At 37.3% G+C, this 23394-nt stretch overlaps 2 protein-coding genes across 2 annotated transcripts in view; one reads left to right on the plus strand and one right to left on the minus strand.

Moving 5' to 3' along the window:
* The window catches only part of LOC139717547 (5'-nucleotidase domain-containing protein 1-like), a 275580-nt gene that overhangs the window by 95142 nt on the left and 157044 nt on the right, over nt 1-23394 (plus strand). The window lies entirely within an intron of this gene.
* Nucleotides 16344-21881, minus strand: LOC139717546 (uncharacterized). The gene is made up of 2 exons (XM_071629054.1): nt 21680-21881; nt 16344-19034 (listed from the first exon to the last, which is right to left on the minus strand). Exon 2 carries the CDS (start codon nt 19001-19003, stop codon nt 17234-17236), a length of 1770 nt encoding a protein of 589 aa, XP_071485155.1. The 5' UTR covers nt 19004-19034; nt 21680-21881; the 3' UTR covers nt 16344-17233.

The following is a 23394-nucleotide window of genomic DNA, read 5'->3' on the forward strand; positions in this document are numbered from 1 at the left end:
GTACTGACTGGCAGTGATTATCGAGAGGATTTAGGGATCATGGGGTCAAAGGTCAGGGGTCAAAGGTCAAGGGCAACGCTTCAAAATTTTACTATTTCCCTCATGTTTACGCAATGCCAGCAGGATTATTATTTTTCTATACTAGGTATATGCATGTTTAACCTAATAGAGATTCTCTGGAAAGTTTTTTTTTTCTTTTGTTTTTGCCTCAAAGGTCAAAAGGTCTAAGATCAAGTGAAAGTGCTGAACTGATTTTTTCCTCCATATCTCGGAAGTGGCTAAAGTTATATTGAAACGTATGACATATTTATGCATCTTCTGCCTTACAGTGATTATCTTATGAATTGTAGGGTCAAAGGCCAGATGAAAATGGTAACAATTTACTGTTTAATACAGAAATCGCACCTTTTCTCCATACCTTGAAAGTTACTCAATACATAAACATATGAATGGGTCAAAGTCAAGTTAAAGTCTGTAAATCCCAAATACATGCTCTCATATATAGGTCAAGGAAGGTGAGCATTCAACACATTTGTGACAAACTTGTCATTTTAACATTTTGCCAATTTTGTGAAAGTGTAATCACACATTGTCCACGTGTATTATTTAGACCTATTCTGAGAATCATGCATTATGGCGGAGGCATAACAGTCGCCATAGCGACATTTCTAGTTATACCCCCGCCAAACGAAGTTTGAAGGGGGTATATAGGAATCAGCGGACGGGCGGTCGGGCGGGCGGTCGGGCGGTCGGTCGGGCGGTCGGTCGGGCGGTCGGTCGGGCGGTCGGTCGGGCGGTCGGTCGGGCGGTCGGTCCGTTGCAAATCTTGCGTCGCGAACTACTTCCTCAGTTTTCAACCGATTCCCATAAAATTTGGCACAGATGTGTGCCTTGGGTTGTAGATGTGCAAGACGTATTTTTTGACAGTACCCAAAAGTATGTTGCCATGGTAACGGCATATTATGGGCAAAAATGGGTACAAATCTTGCGTCGCGAACTCCTCCCACAGTTTTTGATCAATTTTTATGAAATTAGGTACAGATGTTCATCTGAATATTTTAATGTGCAAGACACATATTTCCGCAGTGGCAAAAAGTGCGTTGCCATGGTAACGGCATGTTATTGGTAAAATATAGGGCAAAATGCTTCATGGCAAAACTGCTTCATCAGTGTTCTTCCAATTCTCATGGAATTCATATTGAATGTTTGTCTTAGGATATACGTCAGCATGACACATTTCTTGACAGTGACAAAAAGTATGTTGCCATGGTAACAGCTCACATATTATGAGCCAAAATGATGGAAAATTTTGTGTTGCAAACTACTTCCTCAGTTTTTGCCTAATTTCCATGAAACTTGGTACAGATGTGTGCCTTTGGTTGTAGATGTGCAAGACGCATTTTTTGACCGTACCCGAAAGTACGTTGCCATGGTAACGGCATATTAATGGCAGAAGATCAAGGAAAGATCTTGCGGATTTAAGTACTTCCTCAGTTTTTTGACCAAAGCTTATAAAATGTGGCACACACCTTGATCTTGGTGGGAAGATGTGGAAGACATATTTTTCGGACGTGTCGGAAGCTGCGTTGCCATGGTAACGGCATATAAATGGCAGAAGATCAAGGAAAGATCTTGCGGATTGAACTACTTCCTCTGTATTCGACTGAAGCTTATGAAATGTGGCACACACATTGGTCTTGGTGGGAAGATGTGCAAGACATATTTTTTGGACGTGTCGGAAGCTGCGTTGCCATGGTAACGGCATATTAATGGCGGAAGATCAAGGAAAGATCTTGTGGATTGAACTACTTTCTCAGTTTTTGACAAAAGCTTATGAAATGTGGCACACACAATAGTCTTGGTGGGAAGATGTGCAAGACATATTTTTCGGACGTGTCGGAAGCTGCGTTGCCATGGTAACGGCATTTAAATGGCAGAAGATCAAGGAAAGATCATTCCTTGGGTAAGACTGTCGTCACGGGGCGGGGGTATTAATCACCTTCAGTGATATTTTTTTAATCTGTTATCCCATTCGCGTACAATTTCTTGTACGTGAATGGGCGAGACACATTATGGCACTTGCCTTGTGTTTTATATTTTGTATTATGTTATAATTTGTGTAGCGCATTGAAATTCTTTTCAAGTCTGAATGCGCTATATAAGAATTTGCTTTTATTGTGATTATCATTATATTAATCTCCTTGTTATTAGGTTACTCTGCATATTAGCACATTTGTAATCCTACTCAAAGACTGATCATACAAATAGCATCACACTGATTAAAACGTTGGTAATGCTATTTGTACACAAAATCAATCTTGTAATAGTCAGTGAGATGAATACAATTCATTTGCTCCCTGTAGATCATGTATCCATAGAAGGGGAGATCCCTACAACTGTACATGGTGCGTACCACAAGTGGAGAGGATTGGGGGTGATCTTTTGTAGTTGTTAAATTGAATCATGCTGTTTGTTTGTTTGTTTTATTTATTTCAATACGGTTTAAAAAAAAAACACTATCAGATTCAGGGCTGTTTTTCAGTGAGTCCATATGTGACCGTGCACCTCAAAACGAACATAAAGTCGCACACACTTATTTTGCGCGAGGACTGAAAATAAGTGAAATGGGTCAACCTAGCCGAACTTGACTTTTTCATATTTTCTGAAAGAGCGGGTCTTCTTTTACATTATGCTAAAATTTGGTATCATAAAACGGGCAAGAAAGTGCGTTTTTTAGCAGTTTATCTCGAACATTTTTGGCAGAATAGTGTGATTAGGTGTGTCTTTAGAATCCCTTTTTCATTTCTGAAAAACCTTGTCCACACTCTTCACTTTCAACTGTAATAACTTTTGAAAGGATAGTGCCACTGCTTTGAAAGTTAGCTTTAATTATGGACAAAATGTGTTTATGAGGCATGCTTAATATCAGTTTAATCTGATAATCTCTTCATTGTTGTTACTCTGGTGGTTTACTTCCTGGTTTTTGTCCCATTCATCGCACAGCCAGCACGGTTTGGTAAAGATTAAGCGCTTGAATGCACACTGTACTTCAGAGCCTCTTTTCTCAGTTCACACTTTCCTGAGTTTGTGCTTTCTTTCCAATATTCAGATAGGTTAGGAGAGTCCATTTGATTTGAGTTATACATCATTTTAAAGCTTAAAGTCTGCTCTTTCAGAATATGGTCTTAACTAAAAATTCATGTCTGGCGACTTTTTGTTTGTTTTGAGGTGCAGGGTCACATATGAAGAGTTTGTTTGCAAAAACCGATAAGCCCATATTTGTCAAGTGAAGATATTTGCCATTAAAGGTCAAGAAAAATAACGAGAAAAATAACAAATTTTTGCATCTTTTGACCATAACTTCAAAAATGTACCTTTGTATGTAGTGACCAATATATCATTTAAAAGGTATTATTTTGTACTTTATGACAGAGACCGTACTTCAAAATCTTCAGAAATGGACTTATCGGTTTTTGCAAACAAACTCTTCATATGTATCAATTTACATGGTATAAAACAACAAAATATAATACGAAACAAAAGATAGCATTCACAGCAAAACAAGAAACCTAGTGACAAAGCAAAAATACAATATCAAAGCCTGATTAAGGTAAAAAAAAATTCATATAGATAAAAAAAACCCCCAAAACCACGATATCATCAGTTAGGCTACATTAAATCATTTGGGTTGGCAGAACAGGAAAAGAAGTATTCTAGACAAAATAAAAAAACAAAACAAATCTTAAATTACCTCATTTGAGTACCTGACCTGCTGTTCTCTCTGACCTTCAACAAAGTCTTTAAAAAATGAACATCTGTAAAAGTGTTAATAAGATCAAGAGTAATAATTTTGTGCTTATGGTATGTATATTTAATGATTTCAATAATGTGTACTTTATTTCTAAGAACCTGGTATGGAAATTAGAAATAAATCTGCTGCTAGATGAAACAGTCTTTCAGTAAAGAGCAGTTGAGAGCTCCAGATGCTGTGGTGGGCAAGGGAAAAGATTTTTTTCAAAGAACTCTTACCCAATTTTCAACACTATTCTAAGATGCTGAATTATATAAAACCAAAATGTTTATATTTTGCAACATTCTGAGACTTTCAAATTGTGAGAGAATCTAGTTAATATCACATTACTGGTGTAGTTCATGAACTAATAACTTATTTATTTTTCAGGCAAATTGTGTATTTTTTAATACTTGTCTAGTCTTCATTGTTCATAGATAGTGTGAGGAGTCGCATAGATGTTGTCTTATTACGGTTGTCTGATTACTCTTTGTCAAGGTGTGTAAATCTTAATAGCATCAACTGGGTTGAAACTCCTGCTGATGTAGGCCTACTGTAATATTGAATCCCACATGTATATCTTATGAAGCACAACCCATGCAAGAGTTCTTTTAAAAGTTTCCAAAGAGCATATTTGGAGAGTATTGAAAAACCATAAATTTTTCACAAGCATTTTAATTTTTGTGACAGCAGGGATTCCATATCTGTACACAATTTCTTTTGGGATTAAGTACTTGCAAGTGAATTTTGATGAACACATCTTTGAAGATAAGAAATTGCCATTGTCTACATGTACATCACTTTCATCAGCTGCACTATTTCATCAAAATCATTCTCCCATACGCTATACATCGCCATTTTGCTTGGAGAGTTACTTGGAGATGTGCATCAAAATCCTCTAAATTACAGTGAAAGCCTTGATTATTTTCATGGAATAGCACTATTTGTTTTCCATAGTTTCAATTTTGTTATTCAAGTGCTGTTTGCACAATAGGGGTATGGGTAACGCGATGCTGAGGCTTCAAATCCAACAATAGGATGAGCACGTAGTGTTACATGATCCACACACAATGCAAAGTTGCGAAGTACCTAATATTCATGGTATGCAGCCAAGCGGTTAAAGATAAAGCATTACCTCATGCAGTGGCGGATCCAGAGGGGGGCGCAAGAGGCGCACGCCCCCCTTTTTTATCATTAAAGACAAAAGAAATAAAAAGAAAAAAAATTAAATGAAACCCGGAAGTGGCACCAGAAATAGTGGTTACGCCCCCCCTTTTACAGAATTCCTTGATCCGCCCCTGTCATGTGTATGTTCAATGTATCTATCCCACCTTTTCTGTCAATATCGAAGTCCATTCAGATGGCTATACCCGCTGTCATAAATGCATTTTTTTTTAGCAATCTAGACAAACTTGAAATATGCACTGCACTTTAAACCATACAGTCAATTTGCAATGTGCAACTGACTTGCCATGTGGCAAAGTTCGTACCCATGCCTTTTTAGGTATGTGGATTGTGCTCATGCCCAGGAAATATCATTGTCCAAAGTGACTTCTTATATAATACTCTTTACTTGCATGGCAAGGTATGAATTCAATGTAACAAACTTTGTTTGTTGATAGAAATTACATTCCCATCATTGATTATAAGCAACATATACATGAAATGAGAGCTCATAGCTAATAGATCAATTTTCTTTATCACCGAAAGTGGTGACTCCCAACAACAACAACAACAACAACAAAACACAAACACACAAACAAACAAATAGGAGACAATCCCCATGTTATTTCACTGGAGTAATAACAGGTATTCATTTCTTAGAATGTGTCATTGACATATCAAGCCACTGCTTGTATGTTCATCAGAATTTCTTTGAGAATTTGTTTAACATTCAGATTGAAGATCTGTAGGACAAACTTGGGACTGAGCTATCAGAGTTGTTTGACTCTTGAACATTGAATATACCGTATGTCCAAAAAACAACAACAATGGGACCTTACGCAGTGATAATTTTAAAAATGGTGAATCAATCCAAATACAATTTCAGGGTATGAAATCATAACTCATTGCCCACATCTTACAGAAAATCCTATCCGATTTTCTTCAGTGGTCATAGAGAAATGAGGAGTTTTTAAGATCATGTCAGGAATCCCTTCCCTCAAAGTTCTGTTCATTATGTTCACACATTAATTTGCAGTTCAAAGAGCATCCACCTGACATAACTCCTAAACTTGGCAGAATAAGACCCATGACATGCTTCACAACAATCCACATTTCTCTGTGACCACTTAACCAAATTGAATAGTTTTTCGGCAAAATAGAGCTAAGATGTTATATCTTAAGACCCTGATGTAGCATTTAGTCAGTTAAATCACATTGGGAGTTATCAATGCGAAAATCTGATTCTATTTTTTTTTAAAACACTGTGTATGCCTCATATGAATGGAAGCAGTCATCAGGAAGGGCAAGCGGTAGCAAAGAGGGCAAGGACAAGGTCGGCTCTTCGGAGATTGGATCTTCCAGGCTGCTTGGCTTCATCTGTTGGGTTGCCTCAGCTCTTAGAGGAAGGTGCAGAGAACTGTGTGGTAGAAGGGCAGGACTTCCAATCAAATAGTCCACAGAATATTATTGTTCACATATTTGAAGTGTTTGTAGACTAGCAGGATGATTACTAGAAATAGAAGTCAACTTACCTGATGCAATATCAATAGTGAGAGTGTTTGAATATACCACGTGGAGTTGAACCGGGAGTAGATCTGATTTCATGACAAGTGCATTACTTAAAAGACAACCTGTGAGTCACCTTTGTCTTAAAGACAAGGGTGAATTACAGGTTGTCTTTCAAGGAATGCATTTATATTTCTCTTTCATAAGTAGTTTGTGTGTGATGACAAAGCGTAATTAATTCAGATGCAGGAAAGACTTGAGGGAAATAAATTGTTGTATTCTTAGTTGAAGAACACTTGTCTCTCTGTCAGTGCGGCAGCCGATGACAGAAAGCATTAATCAAAAAGTATCAACTGTTTGGAGTAGAACTGTATGGAGCCTAGCATCATTTGTATCTCCTGCATAGCAATTGTTAGTTTTTTATCACCTGCACTATAATCTATTCTCTACATCTAGATATTTTCACCATATGATGTGAAATAATTCAGCATTGTATCCTATAATTTCACTTAAACTGCAATGTGTATAGGGCTTTAAATGAAATAAGATTGATAATATGGTATGATATAAGAGTGCTAAGATTAGCTTACTTGTACCTCAGTTTGATGCAATTGGTTTAACCCGTTGAGGATGGTTTAATTTTGCCACCACTCACATTTCCCATAGAAGCTTGCCCGGATATATTCGAGACTCGTCCTCAACGGGTTAACATTTAATGTGATCTGTTCTTATTTTCCTTTTTTTTTTCACTGTTTTCTATCGCCCAGTTTTCATTCTGCAATATCTGCCATCATTCTCCAATTCTTTTTTTTTACCATTTTCCTATTTTGATATTCATTGTCATTGTTTTGATTTTTTTTCGAACATTTTTCATTTTATAAAAAAATTCCCACTAAACCATTATTCCAGTACAGAGGATATAACAAGTTGTCCAAATGGTTCTGCACAACATCATAGGAGCCAGGAATTTGTTTCTTGAGATTGTGAGTCCAGTTTTGAAACTCGAAGGAAAACATGTTGTGCAAGGCTGGACCATCCTCCTCTGAGGGGTAGATGATAACTTTTGTTTTACTTCTTGTAAAATACATCTGATTATGATCAGATTTAACCAAACTTTCTTTCAGTGTGTGGAATATAAATTTCCTTTGATATTGCAAAAGTTGAACCACACAAGGCAAAATTCCTGACAATGAACCTGAAGCATCAGGAAGAAGGGGTGAGAATGCATAATTGAACATCTCGTCTTCATTATTGCTTGCCTCAGATTTAAGTGATTGATTTTCATAGAAGTTCCAGTCTGGACTATTCATATCAGAGGAAGCACTAAGGGGTTGTAAAAGTGTACCAAAGGACAACACCATTCTCTTGCTCACACATCATCTTTTGCACAATGATTTTGGCTCGTGAACTGTGCCCTTTTCAAAGCAGACTTCAGTTAAGCATGTGAAAATGTTTAAATTCATTCTTTACATAGTTGTGAGTACTTAATACATGTATGTATAAACGTTATCATTTTCCCTCAAAACTTGTGTTTTGTTACTGCATTACCAGGATGACGTGAAAGAAAACTTCTGGTATGAATGTTGCCAATCTCTCATGTGAAAGGAGTGGGCACAGTCGCCAATAGGCTAGTATGATTAACCATTAACATTTATTTTTGTACTGTGAATTACCAAGTGTGGTTTTAGAATGATTAATACGTGTTTATGTGATTTTAGCATGCATAATAAGTATTATTAGGTGATCCGAGTATCCTCTCGGATCACCTTCTGTATCTGTACTGATTCTTTGTTTTTCCTTTTCTTCTTTCTCCTCAAAAGTTGTGCAGAGGTTATTAGCTCAGAAAGTCCTCTTCCTATCAATTTCAAACTCATACCATATATGTATCACGTCCCAAAGACAACAAATCTAATGTATCATAGTGATCAGTCAACCGTGACATCACTATGACGTCATTATATGAAAACACATTCTCAATCATATCTCATTAATGGAATGGAATTTTTCAATGAAATTTACGTCACATATATTTCAAGTTATGCGCATTCTACTCGTGTTCTCAAAATTCATATTTTCTCTCAAAACATGCGCGTACGCGCGCATTGAAATATTTGTATCCTCAAATCGAGCTCAAATTTTTTTTTGCACACGTTTCAGACCATTTGGAGCATTTTTTGAAAAATTGAAAAAATCGGACGGACGCGTATGCGTGCGCATATATACGCACGCACAGCTCATATGCAATAGAAATTTCCCGTTTTTTACACTTATCGGATGCCTGTAATGTCAAGGAATATTTCTACCAAGTTTCAAGTCAATCCGACTCAATATGACGTCATACGGGCCCGTCAAAGTTGAAATTCCGCGCGCGCGTCAATGGCGATATACAGTGCAACTATGCCAAAAAACTGCCAATTTTAAATCTGATTTTACTCGTCAGGATGGACAGTGACTTCCAATTTTCTTTACATATTCTGAAAGCTGATGAGTTGTACATGTCATTTCATGGGTTGGCGATGCTGGAAAAATGACTAAAAGATATCAAATTTCTTAATAAAATAAAAAGAGTACATTTTCAAAATGACGTCATCAAATTTCAAGTTCACTCGAGCGTATCTCACTTATCTTTTGCCAATTTTCACCCAGATTTCAGTATGTTGTAGCTTATTTAATGTTCTTTTCATTAATGTAATAACAACATTTTGATTAGATGACGGCATCACCTCGTAAAAATGGATTGAAAGTAACCTTGTCAAATTTGACCAGTTTACGTGTTATCTCTATGGGAGTGCAGTTTTTCTGGAAATGAAAAATGACATGACTATCTTTATCGAGCACTAGCTCACTTATGCTTCGGTGAATTTCTCCCAGATTTTAATATGTTGTAGCTGAGACTTTGGGCTATCGTAATGTGCCATTTGTTTTTTTCATTTGATGTCGTGATCACATCAAAAAACTTGGTTGAAATTAAACCTTATCTTCGATGTATTGAAATATTTCTTTCTTTCTGCATCTTTCTTTGCAATAACTCAAGAAAAACATACCCTATCACCACCATATTTTGCACATGTTTAGTTCATGTCACGTACATTATTTCATAAAATAACAACTACTTGATCAGACGCCATCTTGGGTATGTAAATTAGGGTCAAAGGTCATAAATGTATCATCCTGTATCTTGGTGAATACATGTCCTTTCTTTCCCATATTTTGTACACGTAAGCACCATTTTACAAGGATCATTTCACAAAATAACCACTTTTTGCTCAGATGCCATCTTGTCTGTGGAAAGTGGGGTCAAAGGTCAAATATACTTCATTCTGTATCTTCGTCAAGGTAAATTCAAGGTAAATTCAAGGTACACGGAATTGTGTACCATAGATGGCAGGTCTGACTCCCTTTTCTAAATGAGAATCCAAACATCACACGGCCAATGTCCACTAAACACAGATGAAACCGGTATGGTCATGCCTATTGGGATCAGGAGACTCAAACAATTGATTTCCGAACAGATCGGATCACCTAATTTGTCAACACTGACAAATTCCGATTCTAGTTTCTTATTGTTTTTACAAGCAAATCAACTTTTGTCTTTAGAAAATGTATTTTGCAGTAGAAAATGTATTTTGCAACAACAACAGAGAGATTAACAACCACTGGTCAGAAAGCAAGTCATTAGCACACCACTCAAAGGTCAACACATTTGGTACACACACCTGTACGCACACACACATGCACACAACAAAGCATTGTTTACCATACTCTCGAAAATACCACTAACTTGTATTCTTTGTACCATTCATGTACAATTTGTAGTTTCCAGAGAGAAATGAAAAGAGAAAATAAAGCATTGAGTAAAACAAGAATTATATGCCAAGTTATTATTTCTCATAAAGACAAAGTTTATTCAATGGAAATGTATTATACTGAAAACTTTTCACTGGTTATAGAAAAAACCAAACAGCCTTCACATACTAATACTAAAAAAAATGTTGTCATGCATTATTGTTCTGTCACCTACTTGATGTAATTACAATATATGTTTCAAACTTATCTTTGCTGAAAAGCAGGAGTTGATTAGGAAGTATGTCTAATTACGTTCTTATTTCATTAGGAATTACTTGTTGATGCATGAAATATTTTTCTTTTGTTTCCAGTGTTATTGCAGGTAAACCTTTTTAGTAATGACAGTTGTTTTTCTCATTATTCCTGAGCTTATGATATGTCCCATAAGATAAAAGTCCCAGTGGCCTTCTGCATCATAGTCTTGGATGTACATATAATATATAGCAAGTAATATCAATTTAATGAATTATGAGTATGGATGTGATAGAATTACAGTATTTTACACTTTTGGTGTTGCTATTATGGAGTTGATGGCAACATCATATACACAATAGTCTTGACATTGAATTTATATACAGTGTAGATCACTGAGGATACCATCACAATGAAGACTATAAAGTTATCTGAACTGTACAGTATATGAAACGACTGCATGCTTCTTAACTTGGCATTGGTAATTGAACATAAGACAACACTACATCAACATTTTATTTGAAGGTTTTTGCCGACTTACTAAACCACAAATAACTGACATAAAGTATTTTAGTACTGTATTGTTGAAATTCCTCAGATCTCCTAACATATATTTAACATCTTTGATGATGGGCAGACTTATATGAACTTATATGATGTGAGGCAAACATTTACCAGTATAGTTGGACCTCGATTATCCAGCCATGTCGGACTGGCGCTCACCCGGATAAGCGAATTGGCCAGATATGGGAGACACAATGTTAATTGAATGTATATGCTGCCATCCAAGCTTCCGTCCCAGCGCACTGGCAGCGAGGTAGGTAGTGTATATACCCCGCAAAGGTGCTGTAATCTATGCTAGCTTGTGCAAAATTGTAATCCCTTCTTCACAAAAATAAAGTATATCTTTATGTGAAAATCATACATGTTTTACCTCATTAGATATTGAGAAACCTATCATGTACATCTTATGAAATTAGTGAAATAGATACATGAAAAGATGTTAAAGTCACTGTTTTTTCTCAAATTTTGGATGAAAAAAAAAAGAAGTCCTTCACTGCGTGAACACGTCAGGATAATAGAGATTTCGGGATAAAAGGAGGCCGGATAATCTAGGTCGAACTGTACATGACACATGTATGATGCCATATAGAATAAACATTTTTCTGTTAACACTTTTTGTAACTTCTCTGGTATATCTAGGAATAGGGGTTTATTTCAACCACTTTTCAGAATTTACACAGACTGGCTTTCTAAGCTCAAACTTATGTGCATCAGTTATTCAAATGCTCAAGTGCAGAACTCATGTTTACTGATATTTGCTGTGGAGTTTATTGTTAAGTCTAAAAGACATTACACAGTCTGGTTAAAAAAAAAATCAAACTATTCATTACAATAAACATGTTTTTGGTCTGTTTCCCCCTCTTCAATCTGATCACTTCCTTTTGTTTCTATGTTATAGTTTTCACTAAAATTAGAGGACCAACTCTCTGGGGAAGTGCTGAGAAAAGACTGGTGATCATGAAATACTGTGGATTCATAAGTGTGCAGGGGTCTCATGGGAAGTGAGTTTTGTCTGTAAGGTTGAAGAATTGGAACAGTGGGTGTCAGCACCACCTGGAGCTGAACATGTGGTACTTCGTAGGCAGGTTCACTTTTGTCACAGCTAGGATCTACAAGATCTTGTAGAGTTCGTGCAGGAGTTGGTGATCTTTGGAAATGCACTTCCTGGAGCTGTAAGTCTGGTACTTCGTAGGCAGGTTCACTTTCATCACAGCTGGAATTCACAAGGTCTTGCTGAGTTCTAGCAAGACTTGGTGCTCTTTGGAAATGCACTTCCTGGAGCTGAACATCTGGTACTAGGCAGATTCTCTGTCATAACTCTTAGGATGCACAGGATCTGTTTGAGTTCTTGAAGTACTTGATTCTCTGAGGAAATGCATTTCCTGGAGAGGGATAAGTGGTACTTCATAGGCAGGTTCACTTACATCCACAAGATCTTGTTGAGTTCGTGCAGGACTTGGTGCTTGTAAGAAATGTGCATCCCTACTTGAGAGATGTCTGATAACTTTAAAGCTGATGAATGCAACTGAACAAATAAGTAGGAAAACTGTTCCGATGGTTGCAGTAACTGCTACAGTCAAAATCTGCCACATGGCAAGTTTGCTTTGTGATGGGTTTGCAGGAATGATGTTTGTTGTGACTGCATCTTCTGATGAGACAACAAGCTGTTTCTGGTCCTGCTGTGGGAGTTTATCATGTGGTAGCATTGTAGGAACTGTTGTTGATGTGCCATGTGTTGGGTACTTCATAGGGAGTTCTGCCAGTGGGAGTGTCAAAGAAAACCCAGTCTGCTCATCCTCACCATCACCAAAGCCAAGACTGAGTGATGATGTGTACTTCCTGCCACAAATGCTCACCTCACATGTGATATTTTCACCTTCCAGATGATCAGAGTGATTTTGAAAATAAAGTTCATAAGCAGATCCTGCTGATGCTGTGAGGAATTTTGAATCATTGTTTTCAATTTAGGTATTGCCCCAATACCATCTAACTTCTGTTTTGTTCAAGTCTACCAAGTCTACATGGCAGGAAACAATGATGTCTCTAGAATGTTTACTTTTCTGTCTTTCTACAGTCACATTTGGATGAACACTATGGCATTCTTCCATGTTGTCAGTTCCCTTGTTATCATGGACAATTTCTGTTTGTTGGATTGTCAGTAGTACCATGTCAAAAGCATCCCCCTCTGTGTTGGAGACTGTGCACGTCACATGGATGGCGATGCTTTCTGTACCCAGCCTTTTGGAAGGATCACTCAGGGTGGAGAATCTTGCTGTATTTGACTGACTATTACATCCAGTCACGAATCCATCAGGTGAACATGACCAAGCGTATGTAAAATTTGAGGGATATCCGCTTGCCATACACCAGAGTGAAGCTGGTTCAGAATTTGTCAAAGTGATACTTCTGGGATGGACAATTACCTTTGGTTGGAGCAGTGATTTGATTGGACCAATCAGGCAGTTTAGGCTTCTACCAAGGAATGCCAGTTCGCTAGTCACAGTACACACTATGGTTTGAAGGCGTAGTTTGTGACTCGCTAGTAACTCGCATGACAGTACTCGAGTAAGTCCATGATCCATGACTTGAGGAACAGGCAGTGTTACACCATTCTGCACCGAGAGTCTCCAACCTAGGTCCACAGGAGGGCTGCTACGTGAAATTTCACATTCAATATGAATCCTTTCCCCAACGCGGTATGCCCTTGGTTTCCTAGGACTGCAGTGAAATTCATCCATGGATGGGAAGTAATGAACTCTTAATGTTGCTGTTCGCGATCTGTAGCAGATCATTTGTTTTTTTACCATACTGGTTAGGAACTTTTCCAAAAGTTGTAAAAGTGCAAGTAACAAACAAGTTTGCTCTTCCAGCATCCCATATATGTAGAGAAGATACTCGTGAGCTGTGTTTTGTGTCCATGTATGCCTCAGATTGCTGGAATCTGTGTGTAGGATATGTTCTCCATGTCAGTTTGGCGCTTGTTTGGTCAGAGTTAGTCACAATGCAATAGAGAGTTTCATTGCCTCCTTCATTAACGACTGTGTCACCTGGTTCCTGGTGAAAAAAACATTTGATCCAGAAAGTATGCATGATGATGAACTCAGATGGCTTTTCAAAGCAGCAAATAGTATTACTAGGAGCAGCATCTTTGTGTTGTGCAGCTGAAGAACACTTCAGAGAGTTGCACAGTGTCTGGCACAGGATGTATTCAAGGTTTGTAGTTGAAGATTGAAGCTCTTTTTGCTACATGAAGGCGAACATGTCCTTAAGAAAAATAAGATAAAGGAAGTCACATCAATCCTTTTGGCAGAAATAGGGTTGCACGAAATAGAGGTTAGTCAATTTATCATGTATGATGAAAATCGTATACAGGGAGAAAAATATTTGAAAGCCCTTCAGAATGTAGTTTCAGGAACTTAGCCAACCGAGTATTAGACACTGGGAAGTTGATATGATCTTCTTTGCTCAATATTTTTGTATTTTATCTTTTGTTTTTGTTTTTTCCCACAAAGTGATTATCTAGGGAATATGAGGGTCATTGGTCAAAGGTCAAAGGTCAAGGTCAACTCCTCATGATATCACTTTTTCTCTCATATTTAAATGCAATACTTGCCGGATTTTTCTTCAAACTTGATATATACCTGTATATCCCAACAGAGATTCTGTGGGAAGTTTCTTGCCCGAAGGTCAAAGGTCAAGTCAAAGTGCTGAATTTCTTTTCTTTTTCCATATCTCGAAAGTTACTCAAGGTATCATTATGAAACATTTCTATACAGATGCATGCTTAACCTGACAGTGATTCTGTTGGGAATGTTAGGGTCATAGGGTCAAAGGTCCAGGGTCAAAGGCCAAGTTAAAATGCAAGCACTTTACCATTTGATAGTTAAATTATACTTTTTCTCCATACCTTTAAAGTTATTCATTGCATAGACTTGCAAAAGTTAAGTAAAAAATCCTCAAATCGCCAAATATCTGGGTTCTTCTTAGGCAGTATAGCCATATATCCATGTAAAGCAAGTTTCAGGAAAGTGAACATTCGACACACTTGTAATTATTTTGTAATTTTTATATTTTGCCAGTATGTGAAACTCATGACACATTGTCAAGACATTGTAGTATAGACTTGGAATAATTACGAGAACCATGCATATAAGGCGGAGGCATACCAGTTGCCATAGCGACATTTCTAGTTCTCCATACTTTACTTTGAAAGTTACTCAAAGCATAAACTTATGAAAAGGTCAAAGTCAAGTAAAAGTCCTAAACCAATCCTCAAATACATACTCTCCCATTCATCCAATCAAACCTAGGTCAATTAAGGTGAACATTCAACACATTTTTGACAATCATGTCATTCTAGTATTTTGCCCATTTTTTGAAAATATAATCACATATTGTCTACATGTACTATAGACATATTAGGAGAATCATGCATCATGGAGGAGGCATACCAGTTCCCATAGCAACATTTCGGTTTATTTGTGTATTATTGAAACCATTGCTATCATTATTTTATTTAGTGTATCAAATTAACTTAGACATGCAGTAGAATTTCAATTTTAACATCAAAGTCATAGTGCACTGTGATCTTACTGAATGCAGAGTTTCATTGAGTACACAGTTTTAACAACCCTTTGAGCATTCTGAAACTATGTTTTGAGAGAATGTTTTGTATATGATGCTCCAAATCTTGGAACTACAGTTTCAGAATATATCTGATAAAGCTCTCTGTCATTGACACATTCAAAGGAAATTACAATCCTTGCTCTTTCAAGAAACCTCATTGCATTATTGTTGGAAAGTAACTTTTGATAGAGCAATACACAATAGAGTATATATACCTACTAAGTATATACAAAAATGAGAGGCATTCTTCACAGCGTGAACTTCTACCGAGGTCATTTATTTGGTCAATGCCATATAAGACTGTTCATGTATCCTTAGAAAAACAACAAAATTTAGTCACCCTATATCTTTTACCACTGTGGATGTAATCTGTTACTTAAAATCAGAATTTATTTATAAGTTATAGAGTAATATTGCCAGTGAAACCAGAGGTGGATGGCTCAGCCCCCCCCCCCTACTTTTTTTTTTTACTTGAAAGAAATAGGTGGAGACCGTGAAGTGTAAGGCCGGTAAGGTGGAAATGTTTTTGAAGACTTTTTTTTTTTTGCTTTTTAGATCATGAAACCTGGAAGTGGGCCCCCCTTCACTTTTGAAGACATATTACTATTGAATAAACAGATATTTTGAAAAGAATTGTAAATTATTTAGTGGATTAGGCATCTTTAATATAGAGGGAGTTTTTTCCAAAAGGTGGGGGCAATGGAAGAGAAGCCTCGGTCACCATAACAGGTTTTTGTACGTGGGCCTTGAAGTAATTGGTGAGAGGAAGATGAACGGAGGGGTATGGCAGAAGAGGAGGAACAAAGGGAGACTTGTTTTTGAAGATACATGGGTGCAAGATTACATGTGATTTTGTATGTCAGAAGTAGGATCTTGAAAGTAATGTGAGAATGGACCAGTAGCCAATGGAGTGAGGGGAGAACAGGAACACTGTGAATGGACTGCTGCCAGTTTAACCCATGTGCTTTTAGTGTTGATTGTCACGTCAAACCCTTCAGTGTTGTACATACACACAGCTCAAGATTTTGGACACAGGAAGGGTTAAAACTGAATGATGCTGGCAGCAAATACAATTGATAATCTTAGTGGATTTAGTTTCACTCTCCTGTTTATGAACAATCCTTGAAAAAACCTCTATCTTTTGAGTAAATGTGACAGAGAAATCAGATGGTCACTTCAACATTTCATCATTTGGTAAATCCAGTATGTGTCCTGTGTTATCAGTCTTTAACAAAATGTGTAACCTTAATTTTAGTCCTTGTATGTGGTAGCTTTGTGTGTGGTCTTGATTTGGACTATCAAAGTAATTCTTAAAGTTTTAAACTCCTTTTTCCTGTTCTTATGCGACATCTATTCAAATTCATTATATTTTTCAGAAATTTATCTTCAATGTAATTATGACGATTTTATGCACATGTTTAGCAAGGTTTGTTATGTGATTTTCCAACAAGATGGACAGATATGAAAAATTCAGTCCCTAAATTTTAATTTGATACCAAATGATTGAGATTGGATCATTTTGAAAATTTGATGGTCGTAACCACTTTATTTTTGAAATGCCCGAATGATTATCAAACCAAGTATTAGGAGGCCTGCAAGAGCAAGTAGCGAGGTTGGTTGAGATGACATGGATGTGCTTGCAGCACTGTCTTCACCATTCATGTGATTACTTGGTGTTTCTGCAGTTGATGTGACTGAAAAATGCTCACTTGATGAAGTTCCATCTGCTTCAGGACAAGGAATGGCATTGCTTGGTACCCCTGTGGGTTTTGAAGGGTCCCATGAAAAGTCAAAGCATTGGCACCTTTCTTTCATATCAGTGTATGTGGATGAACAGCAAAATACAGGATGTGACTCACGCACCCACATCACCTGTGTGATGTGTGTTGAATTTTGCTCAAGATCAGTACATGGTGGTTGGATCGAACCACCCTGGTAGCACTTGAAGAAACCTGGAGAACTGCCCACTCCAGCTGTGCAGTTCAGCATAATCCAGTCCTCTAGATAGTCAGGTCTGTAGGTGTTGTCAGGCTTGCACTCTGCCTTACTGGGTGGGAACTCAACTGATATTCCTGTTGTCTTTGTGAGGTTAGGCAGCTTACTACCCCCTTGATAAACATAACATGAAATGGTACGAGCATCATGTCGAGTGATATTGTCTATTTTTAAGACCACAGTGTATGCAGTCATGCCATCTTTAAGGTGTTGGGATGTATTTACATGGAATCGTTGTCTTTGGCTTGGCATTAAGTTGTCAGGAACTAGTATTCCATTGTCATAGAATGGTTGATTTGATGCTACTTGAAGTTGAAAGAATATGTCATCCCCAGAGAGAGGGAAGGAAAATTCAATCACTGCTAGACTACCCTCTTGGAAAGTTATGAACACAGAACTGCAGTAGCCACAGAAGAGTGATAGTGCTAGTGCTACATGGATGAACGTGTAATATCTGGAATCACAAGTCATGAACAAGTACAAAAGAAGTACCGGTAAGAATGTATGTGTTGTAATAAATTTAGTTTCTGTCCAGGTGCTTGCAGCATGACCCTCAGTCTCTAATGCAACCAGCGCTTGGTCATGTCGTGATGGTGTTGATTCTCTTGTTGATTCTGTTCTTAATTTGCTTGTATGGTCTGAGTTCTTGTGGTTCCACAAAAAATCTGTGCAGTCTCTTTGACTTTTTGGGTAAATCTTGCTGACAGAGCAGCAAGCTAGGTAGTTGTGTCTACCGCCCCAGAAGATAGCTATGATGAGATCTTCTTGTCTGGATGTTGAGAGTGGGAGGATCCCTGTTGATCGGCCAGCGACCTCTGAATAACACACAATGCCTCCTTCTGGGTATCCGTCAGTTGCTGTACACTGAAGATGTGACATGCTCACATTATGCTGTTCACAGGTTGCTCTGGTTGGAGGATAGTGTATGTGCAGTTGATAGGTCTGTGCAGTGTGAAAGATGCCACTCTTAAATATGCATTTATAAAGGCCTTTGTCAGAGGGACGTAGTGCAGTGATTCGTAGAGTGACAATAAAACTCTCAAAGAAGTCCTTTCTCTTGATGAAAACCCTTTCGTGCTCGTCATTATCAAAATCTAATTGGCTTATTCTGCCACTGATGTACAAGACTTCTTGATTTACCAGAATTGTGTATGTGCAGTTACCACAGCTTTGTGGGGCATAAAATTTCAGTTCAACATGTTGATTTATATGGGCATACACAAATTTTTCTCCTGATTGTTTTCCAACTACAACTGTGCATATCAGTAGCAAGAACAGGGCAGCTGGTGCTGTGACAGTAGTTGCTCTCTGAAGATACATTATGACATCTTTTTGAAGTGTCGGAGAATTCCTGCAGAGGAAAACAGAAGCATTATTGTATGGTGTATTGGTAGCCATCAAGCAAGAATTTATGTCTATGTCAATGACAAGCAGATGGTGCATAAATTATCATATGATAGTAATGCATGCAACTATACTTAAAATGCTATATTTGTCACTGCATCAATGTACCCTTTTTATAGAGATTTGATGAGTCTGTATATCATATGAATGTATAAAGAAAGGAAGCAAACTATTATGCCTGCACTAGTAGATTACAGGTACAAAACTTCAATTTTATTGCATTGAAATAAATGTGGGCATTTGTCTTGTGTTAGATATTTCAAGTGTGATATACTTGTGTGAAATTTAGTTCTCGGGAAACCGGAAAATGACTCATCATTCAAATCTGCTATCAAGATTGAGAATCACATCAGTTCATATTCCGCTGCTTTGATGTGTCAAATAAGTTAGTAACTATCATAGCCTTTTATTTATGATATTTCCCTGTTTGGCAGAAACTTGTAAACATTTCAATTTCAACATGTGAACAGTGTCATTATGCCCAAATTTAGCACAAATTTAACATTCATTTAAGATTATTATTATTATTGTTTATTATCATGGTTATTTTTATTATTATTATCATTATTATTGTCATTATGATGTTTGCTGTGGTCCTTTGTTAGCTTTACAATCTACTTTGTCTGCTATCAATTCAAAGACAACATATACAGTATACTACCAATCATTTCATTTTTATTGTACTTGTTCTAAATTAAATGGTACACATGCTTGAGAACTACACATAGAGCGTGTCTCTACTGAGAGCACCTCACATCCCTGGCATCGCCACGAATTTTGTCCAACGCAGCACCTCGTATTTTACGACCACTCGAGCTGTTTCTACTGAGCGATAAAATACGAGGTGATGCTAAGGTGACGTGCAAATGCGGCGATTCCGGAAGTCAGGTATTTTTAAGTCACAGATTGGGTCACGCGCGCACTGCCTGACAATATAAAATGAAATACTAAGTAACACAGTGTAAAATCAAAGTAAGTGATGAGGGCTTAGTAATGCAATAAGTTAGGCTGTTAATCATGCGAACAATAGACGATGAATGCCACAATTCACATGTAACGTAACGTATAGGGCCTATAACACGTACACAAGCGAGTTGGTACAAACAAAGCATGATGCGAACACGGTCGCTGTGTGTACACACGTATTTTGTACACATGTGTGCGATGAACCGATTGAAAAGCGCGGGGAGAAATTCTAGACGTCCGATACACCACGAATTTCTCTACCCGGTGTGTTTCTACTGAGAATTGTCCTTCACGTCACCACGCATCAACCACCTCAATAGGTGGACGACGGAGCTCCTCGCATCACCCGGCATCGGCCACTACCCGATCTGTTTCTACTGAGGAAAAATTCGAGGTGTCGCCACGCATCGGCCGGTATCGGCCGGCATCGGCCGGTATCACCACACATCGGCAGGCATCACCTCGAATTTTCGTCGCTGAGTAGAAACACGCTCAATATTACAGCTTTTTTTTTTCACCCAGCACCCACAAAGTCAAGCAAAGTGTGTCTTTCTGAAAATTGTCTTGGAACACTGACCGATAGCAAGAGTATGTAACATATATGTGACCCTGCACCACAAAACACACAAAAAGTCGCCAGACATCGATTTTTAGTTAAGGGTAGATTCTGAAAGAGCAGACTCTAAGCTTTAAAATGATGTGTAAGTCAATTCAATTGGATTCTCCTTTATTGGAAAGAAAGCACACACTGAGAAAAAGTTTGAACTGAGAAAAGAGGCTCTGAAGTACAGTGTGTATTCAAGCGCTTAATCTTTACAAAACCGTGCTGCCTGTGTGATGAATGGGACAAAAAAAAACAGGAATTAAACCACCGGAGTAACAACAATGAAGGGATTATCAAATTGAACTGAAATTGAGTATGCCTTCTGTCCATAATGAATGCCAACTTTCAAAGCAGTAGCATCATCCTTTCAAAAGTTTTATGAGTTGAAAGTGAAGGGTGTGCACAAGGTTTCTCAGAAATGAAAATTGGACTCTAAAGACACATTTAGTCACAGTATTCTACCAAAAATGTTCGAGATAAACTGCTAAACAACACACTTTCCTGACCGTTTTATGATCCCAAATTTTAACATAATGTAGAAGAAGACTTGCTCTTTCAGAAAATATGAAAAAGTCAAGATCGGCTAGGTTGACCCATGTCACCTATTTTCAGTCCCCACTCAAAGTCAGTGTGTGCAACTTTTTGTTCGTTTTGTGATGCACGGTCACATATATGTAGTTACATGGCTTCAGTAAGGTTTAAAGAATTCATCTTACTTTTACATATGTAACTTTGCTATTACTTTTACAAAGTGCATTTTACTTTACGCTGAAGATTACCTGATACAGCGCAATTCAAAATATATATTTGGGGAAAGTCTAAGATCAGTTTCCATAGTCTTCTTGTTTAACTGCAGCAAGCTCACATATCTTTATATGTTAATTCTTCATTGTCCTGATTGGTACATTTCATGACATCAGTGGGAGATGCTGGAGCCCCACAAAATCACCCGACAATTAGTCTTTAACTTATCCCAGTAGAGAAAGGTGACAAACAAGTTATCATTGTGGTTGTCAACTTACCCAACAGCATGAAAAGTCAGTCACATAGCGAGAGTATTGATGGTGTTACTTTAAACGATATTAGGCATCTCCTCTGCATTTCAGATGAATATCATCTACATGTTATTGTAAGTTAGATAGAGACATACAGAGCCCCTTGCTGCTGCTTTGATGGCATTCTGCTGTCATATCACAGAATGAGGCAGTTAGCATACATACTTCAATTGTGTAAAGTGACATGTCCTGTTAAAAAAGGAAATCAATGCCTTTTAAGCACTGTCATCTTGTGTAACTATATTTACAAAGATTGTCAATAACCAGACATGTCCAGGCATGTCTTTTTTATTTTTTTATTTTTTTATTTTTTTTTTAGGAATGATATTTGATAAAGCAGTGCAGAAAGGCAGTGATATGTATGGCATTTACAATTATGTACAACTTTATCTGGTAAAGTCTGAGCAAAATCAATGCCTTTTCTCACTGTTATCTTGTGCAGCTATATCAACAAGATTTTCATTAGAAGCATACATGTTCAGGCATGTTTTTTTTTCAATAGGAATGAAATTTTGTAAAGCAATGCAGAAAGCCACTGATATGTATGGCATTGACAATTATGTACAACTGTATTTTGACAAGTCTGAGCAAGTTTCAGGTAGGTCTGTAATGTTTTATCATGAGTTCTCAATCATGATATGGCGGTGCACCTGAAATTTGACCCTGTATAGATCCTCTGAGAATTGTAATAAGCTATAAGCATGACAATCCCAAAGTCCACCACAAAGGAATGTATTTTAGATATCAAAGGGTGTGTACAGTTCTGGTTGAGATGAGGATTTAGCTTTTAACGTTTTTGGAGATATTCAGAAACCACTAAATGAGATGTCAAAGAGCATGCAATTCTAAGGAGTATCAAAAGTTTATTTGATGAAAATCAGTTTTGAAATGGCTGAGATATCCAAAAACATGGTGAAACAAAGAATTTGTTATAGAAAGCGTGGCCTGTCACCTTTTATCATTATAATTTTTTTATGTCTCAGCCATTTTGAAATATATTGTCATCAAATAAACGTTGAATCCTTCTCAGAATTACATGCTCTTTCATATTTCATAAGAGGTTTCTCATTATCTTACTTAATAAATATTAAAACATGAACCCCACCTCAACCGGTACTGTACAGTCTCTTTAAGTATCAGATCAGAGTAAATTCATGTGATTCACTTAGAGTGGCATGTACACCAGAAGTAGTAATGTGGCAGTAGAGGATGATGTTCATGTTGACCAAATATCATTCTGTCATTACTAAAGGGGAGGGGAGGGGGTCCAATTGTGTATGTTTTAAATTAATATCACTCAGTGAGCAGCAAAGTTTGTTAAAGAAGTCCATGGAAACAAACATCTTAAGATCGACTGATCTTTGATTATCATCGGGGACATTCAATGGAACATTTTGCATGATTTTATTGATTCATTGTACAATGCTGAAATAATGCTAAAAGTAAGGTTCAGTTTCAAAGGTTAAAGTGTCAGTCAAGAGGTAAAATTGTCACATGCAAACATTTGCAAATACAGTAATAGAGCTCAACTTCTCCACTATCATTGTAATCATTGGGTAGCATGTTATTATCTCCAGTAAATGGTGTGTATAGTGACATGTAAACACCACACATTTTTATCATGACTATTACAATTACTTTTTGTTTTAGTAGTAGTAGCACTTATCTTATGTACTTTGAAT

Source organism: Diadema antillarum, unplaced genomic scaffold (genome assembly GCF_040938485.1).
Source record: "Diadema antillarum isolate AM-2024a unplaced genomic scaffold, OU_Dant_1.0 scf00000076, whole genome shotgun sequence".
NCBI classification, from domain to species: domain Eukaryota; kingdom Metazoa; phylum Echinodermata; class Echinoidea; order Diadematoida; family Diadematidae; genus Diadema; species Diadema antillarum.

Excerpts from the sequence above, each read along its gene's own strand:
- LOC139717546 (XM_071629054.1), bottom strand. The coding sequence starts at position 19,003 with ATGTATCTTCAGAGAGCAACTACTGTCACAGCACCAGCTGCCCTGTTC.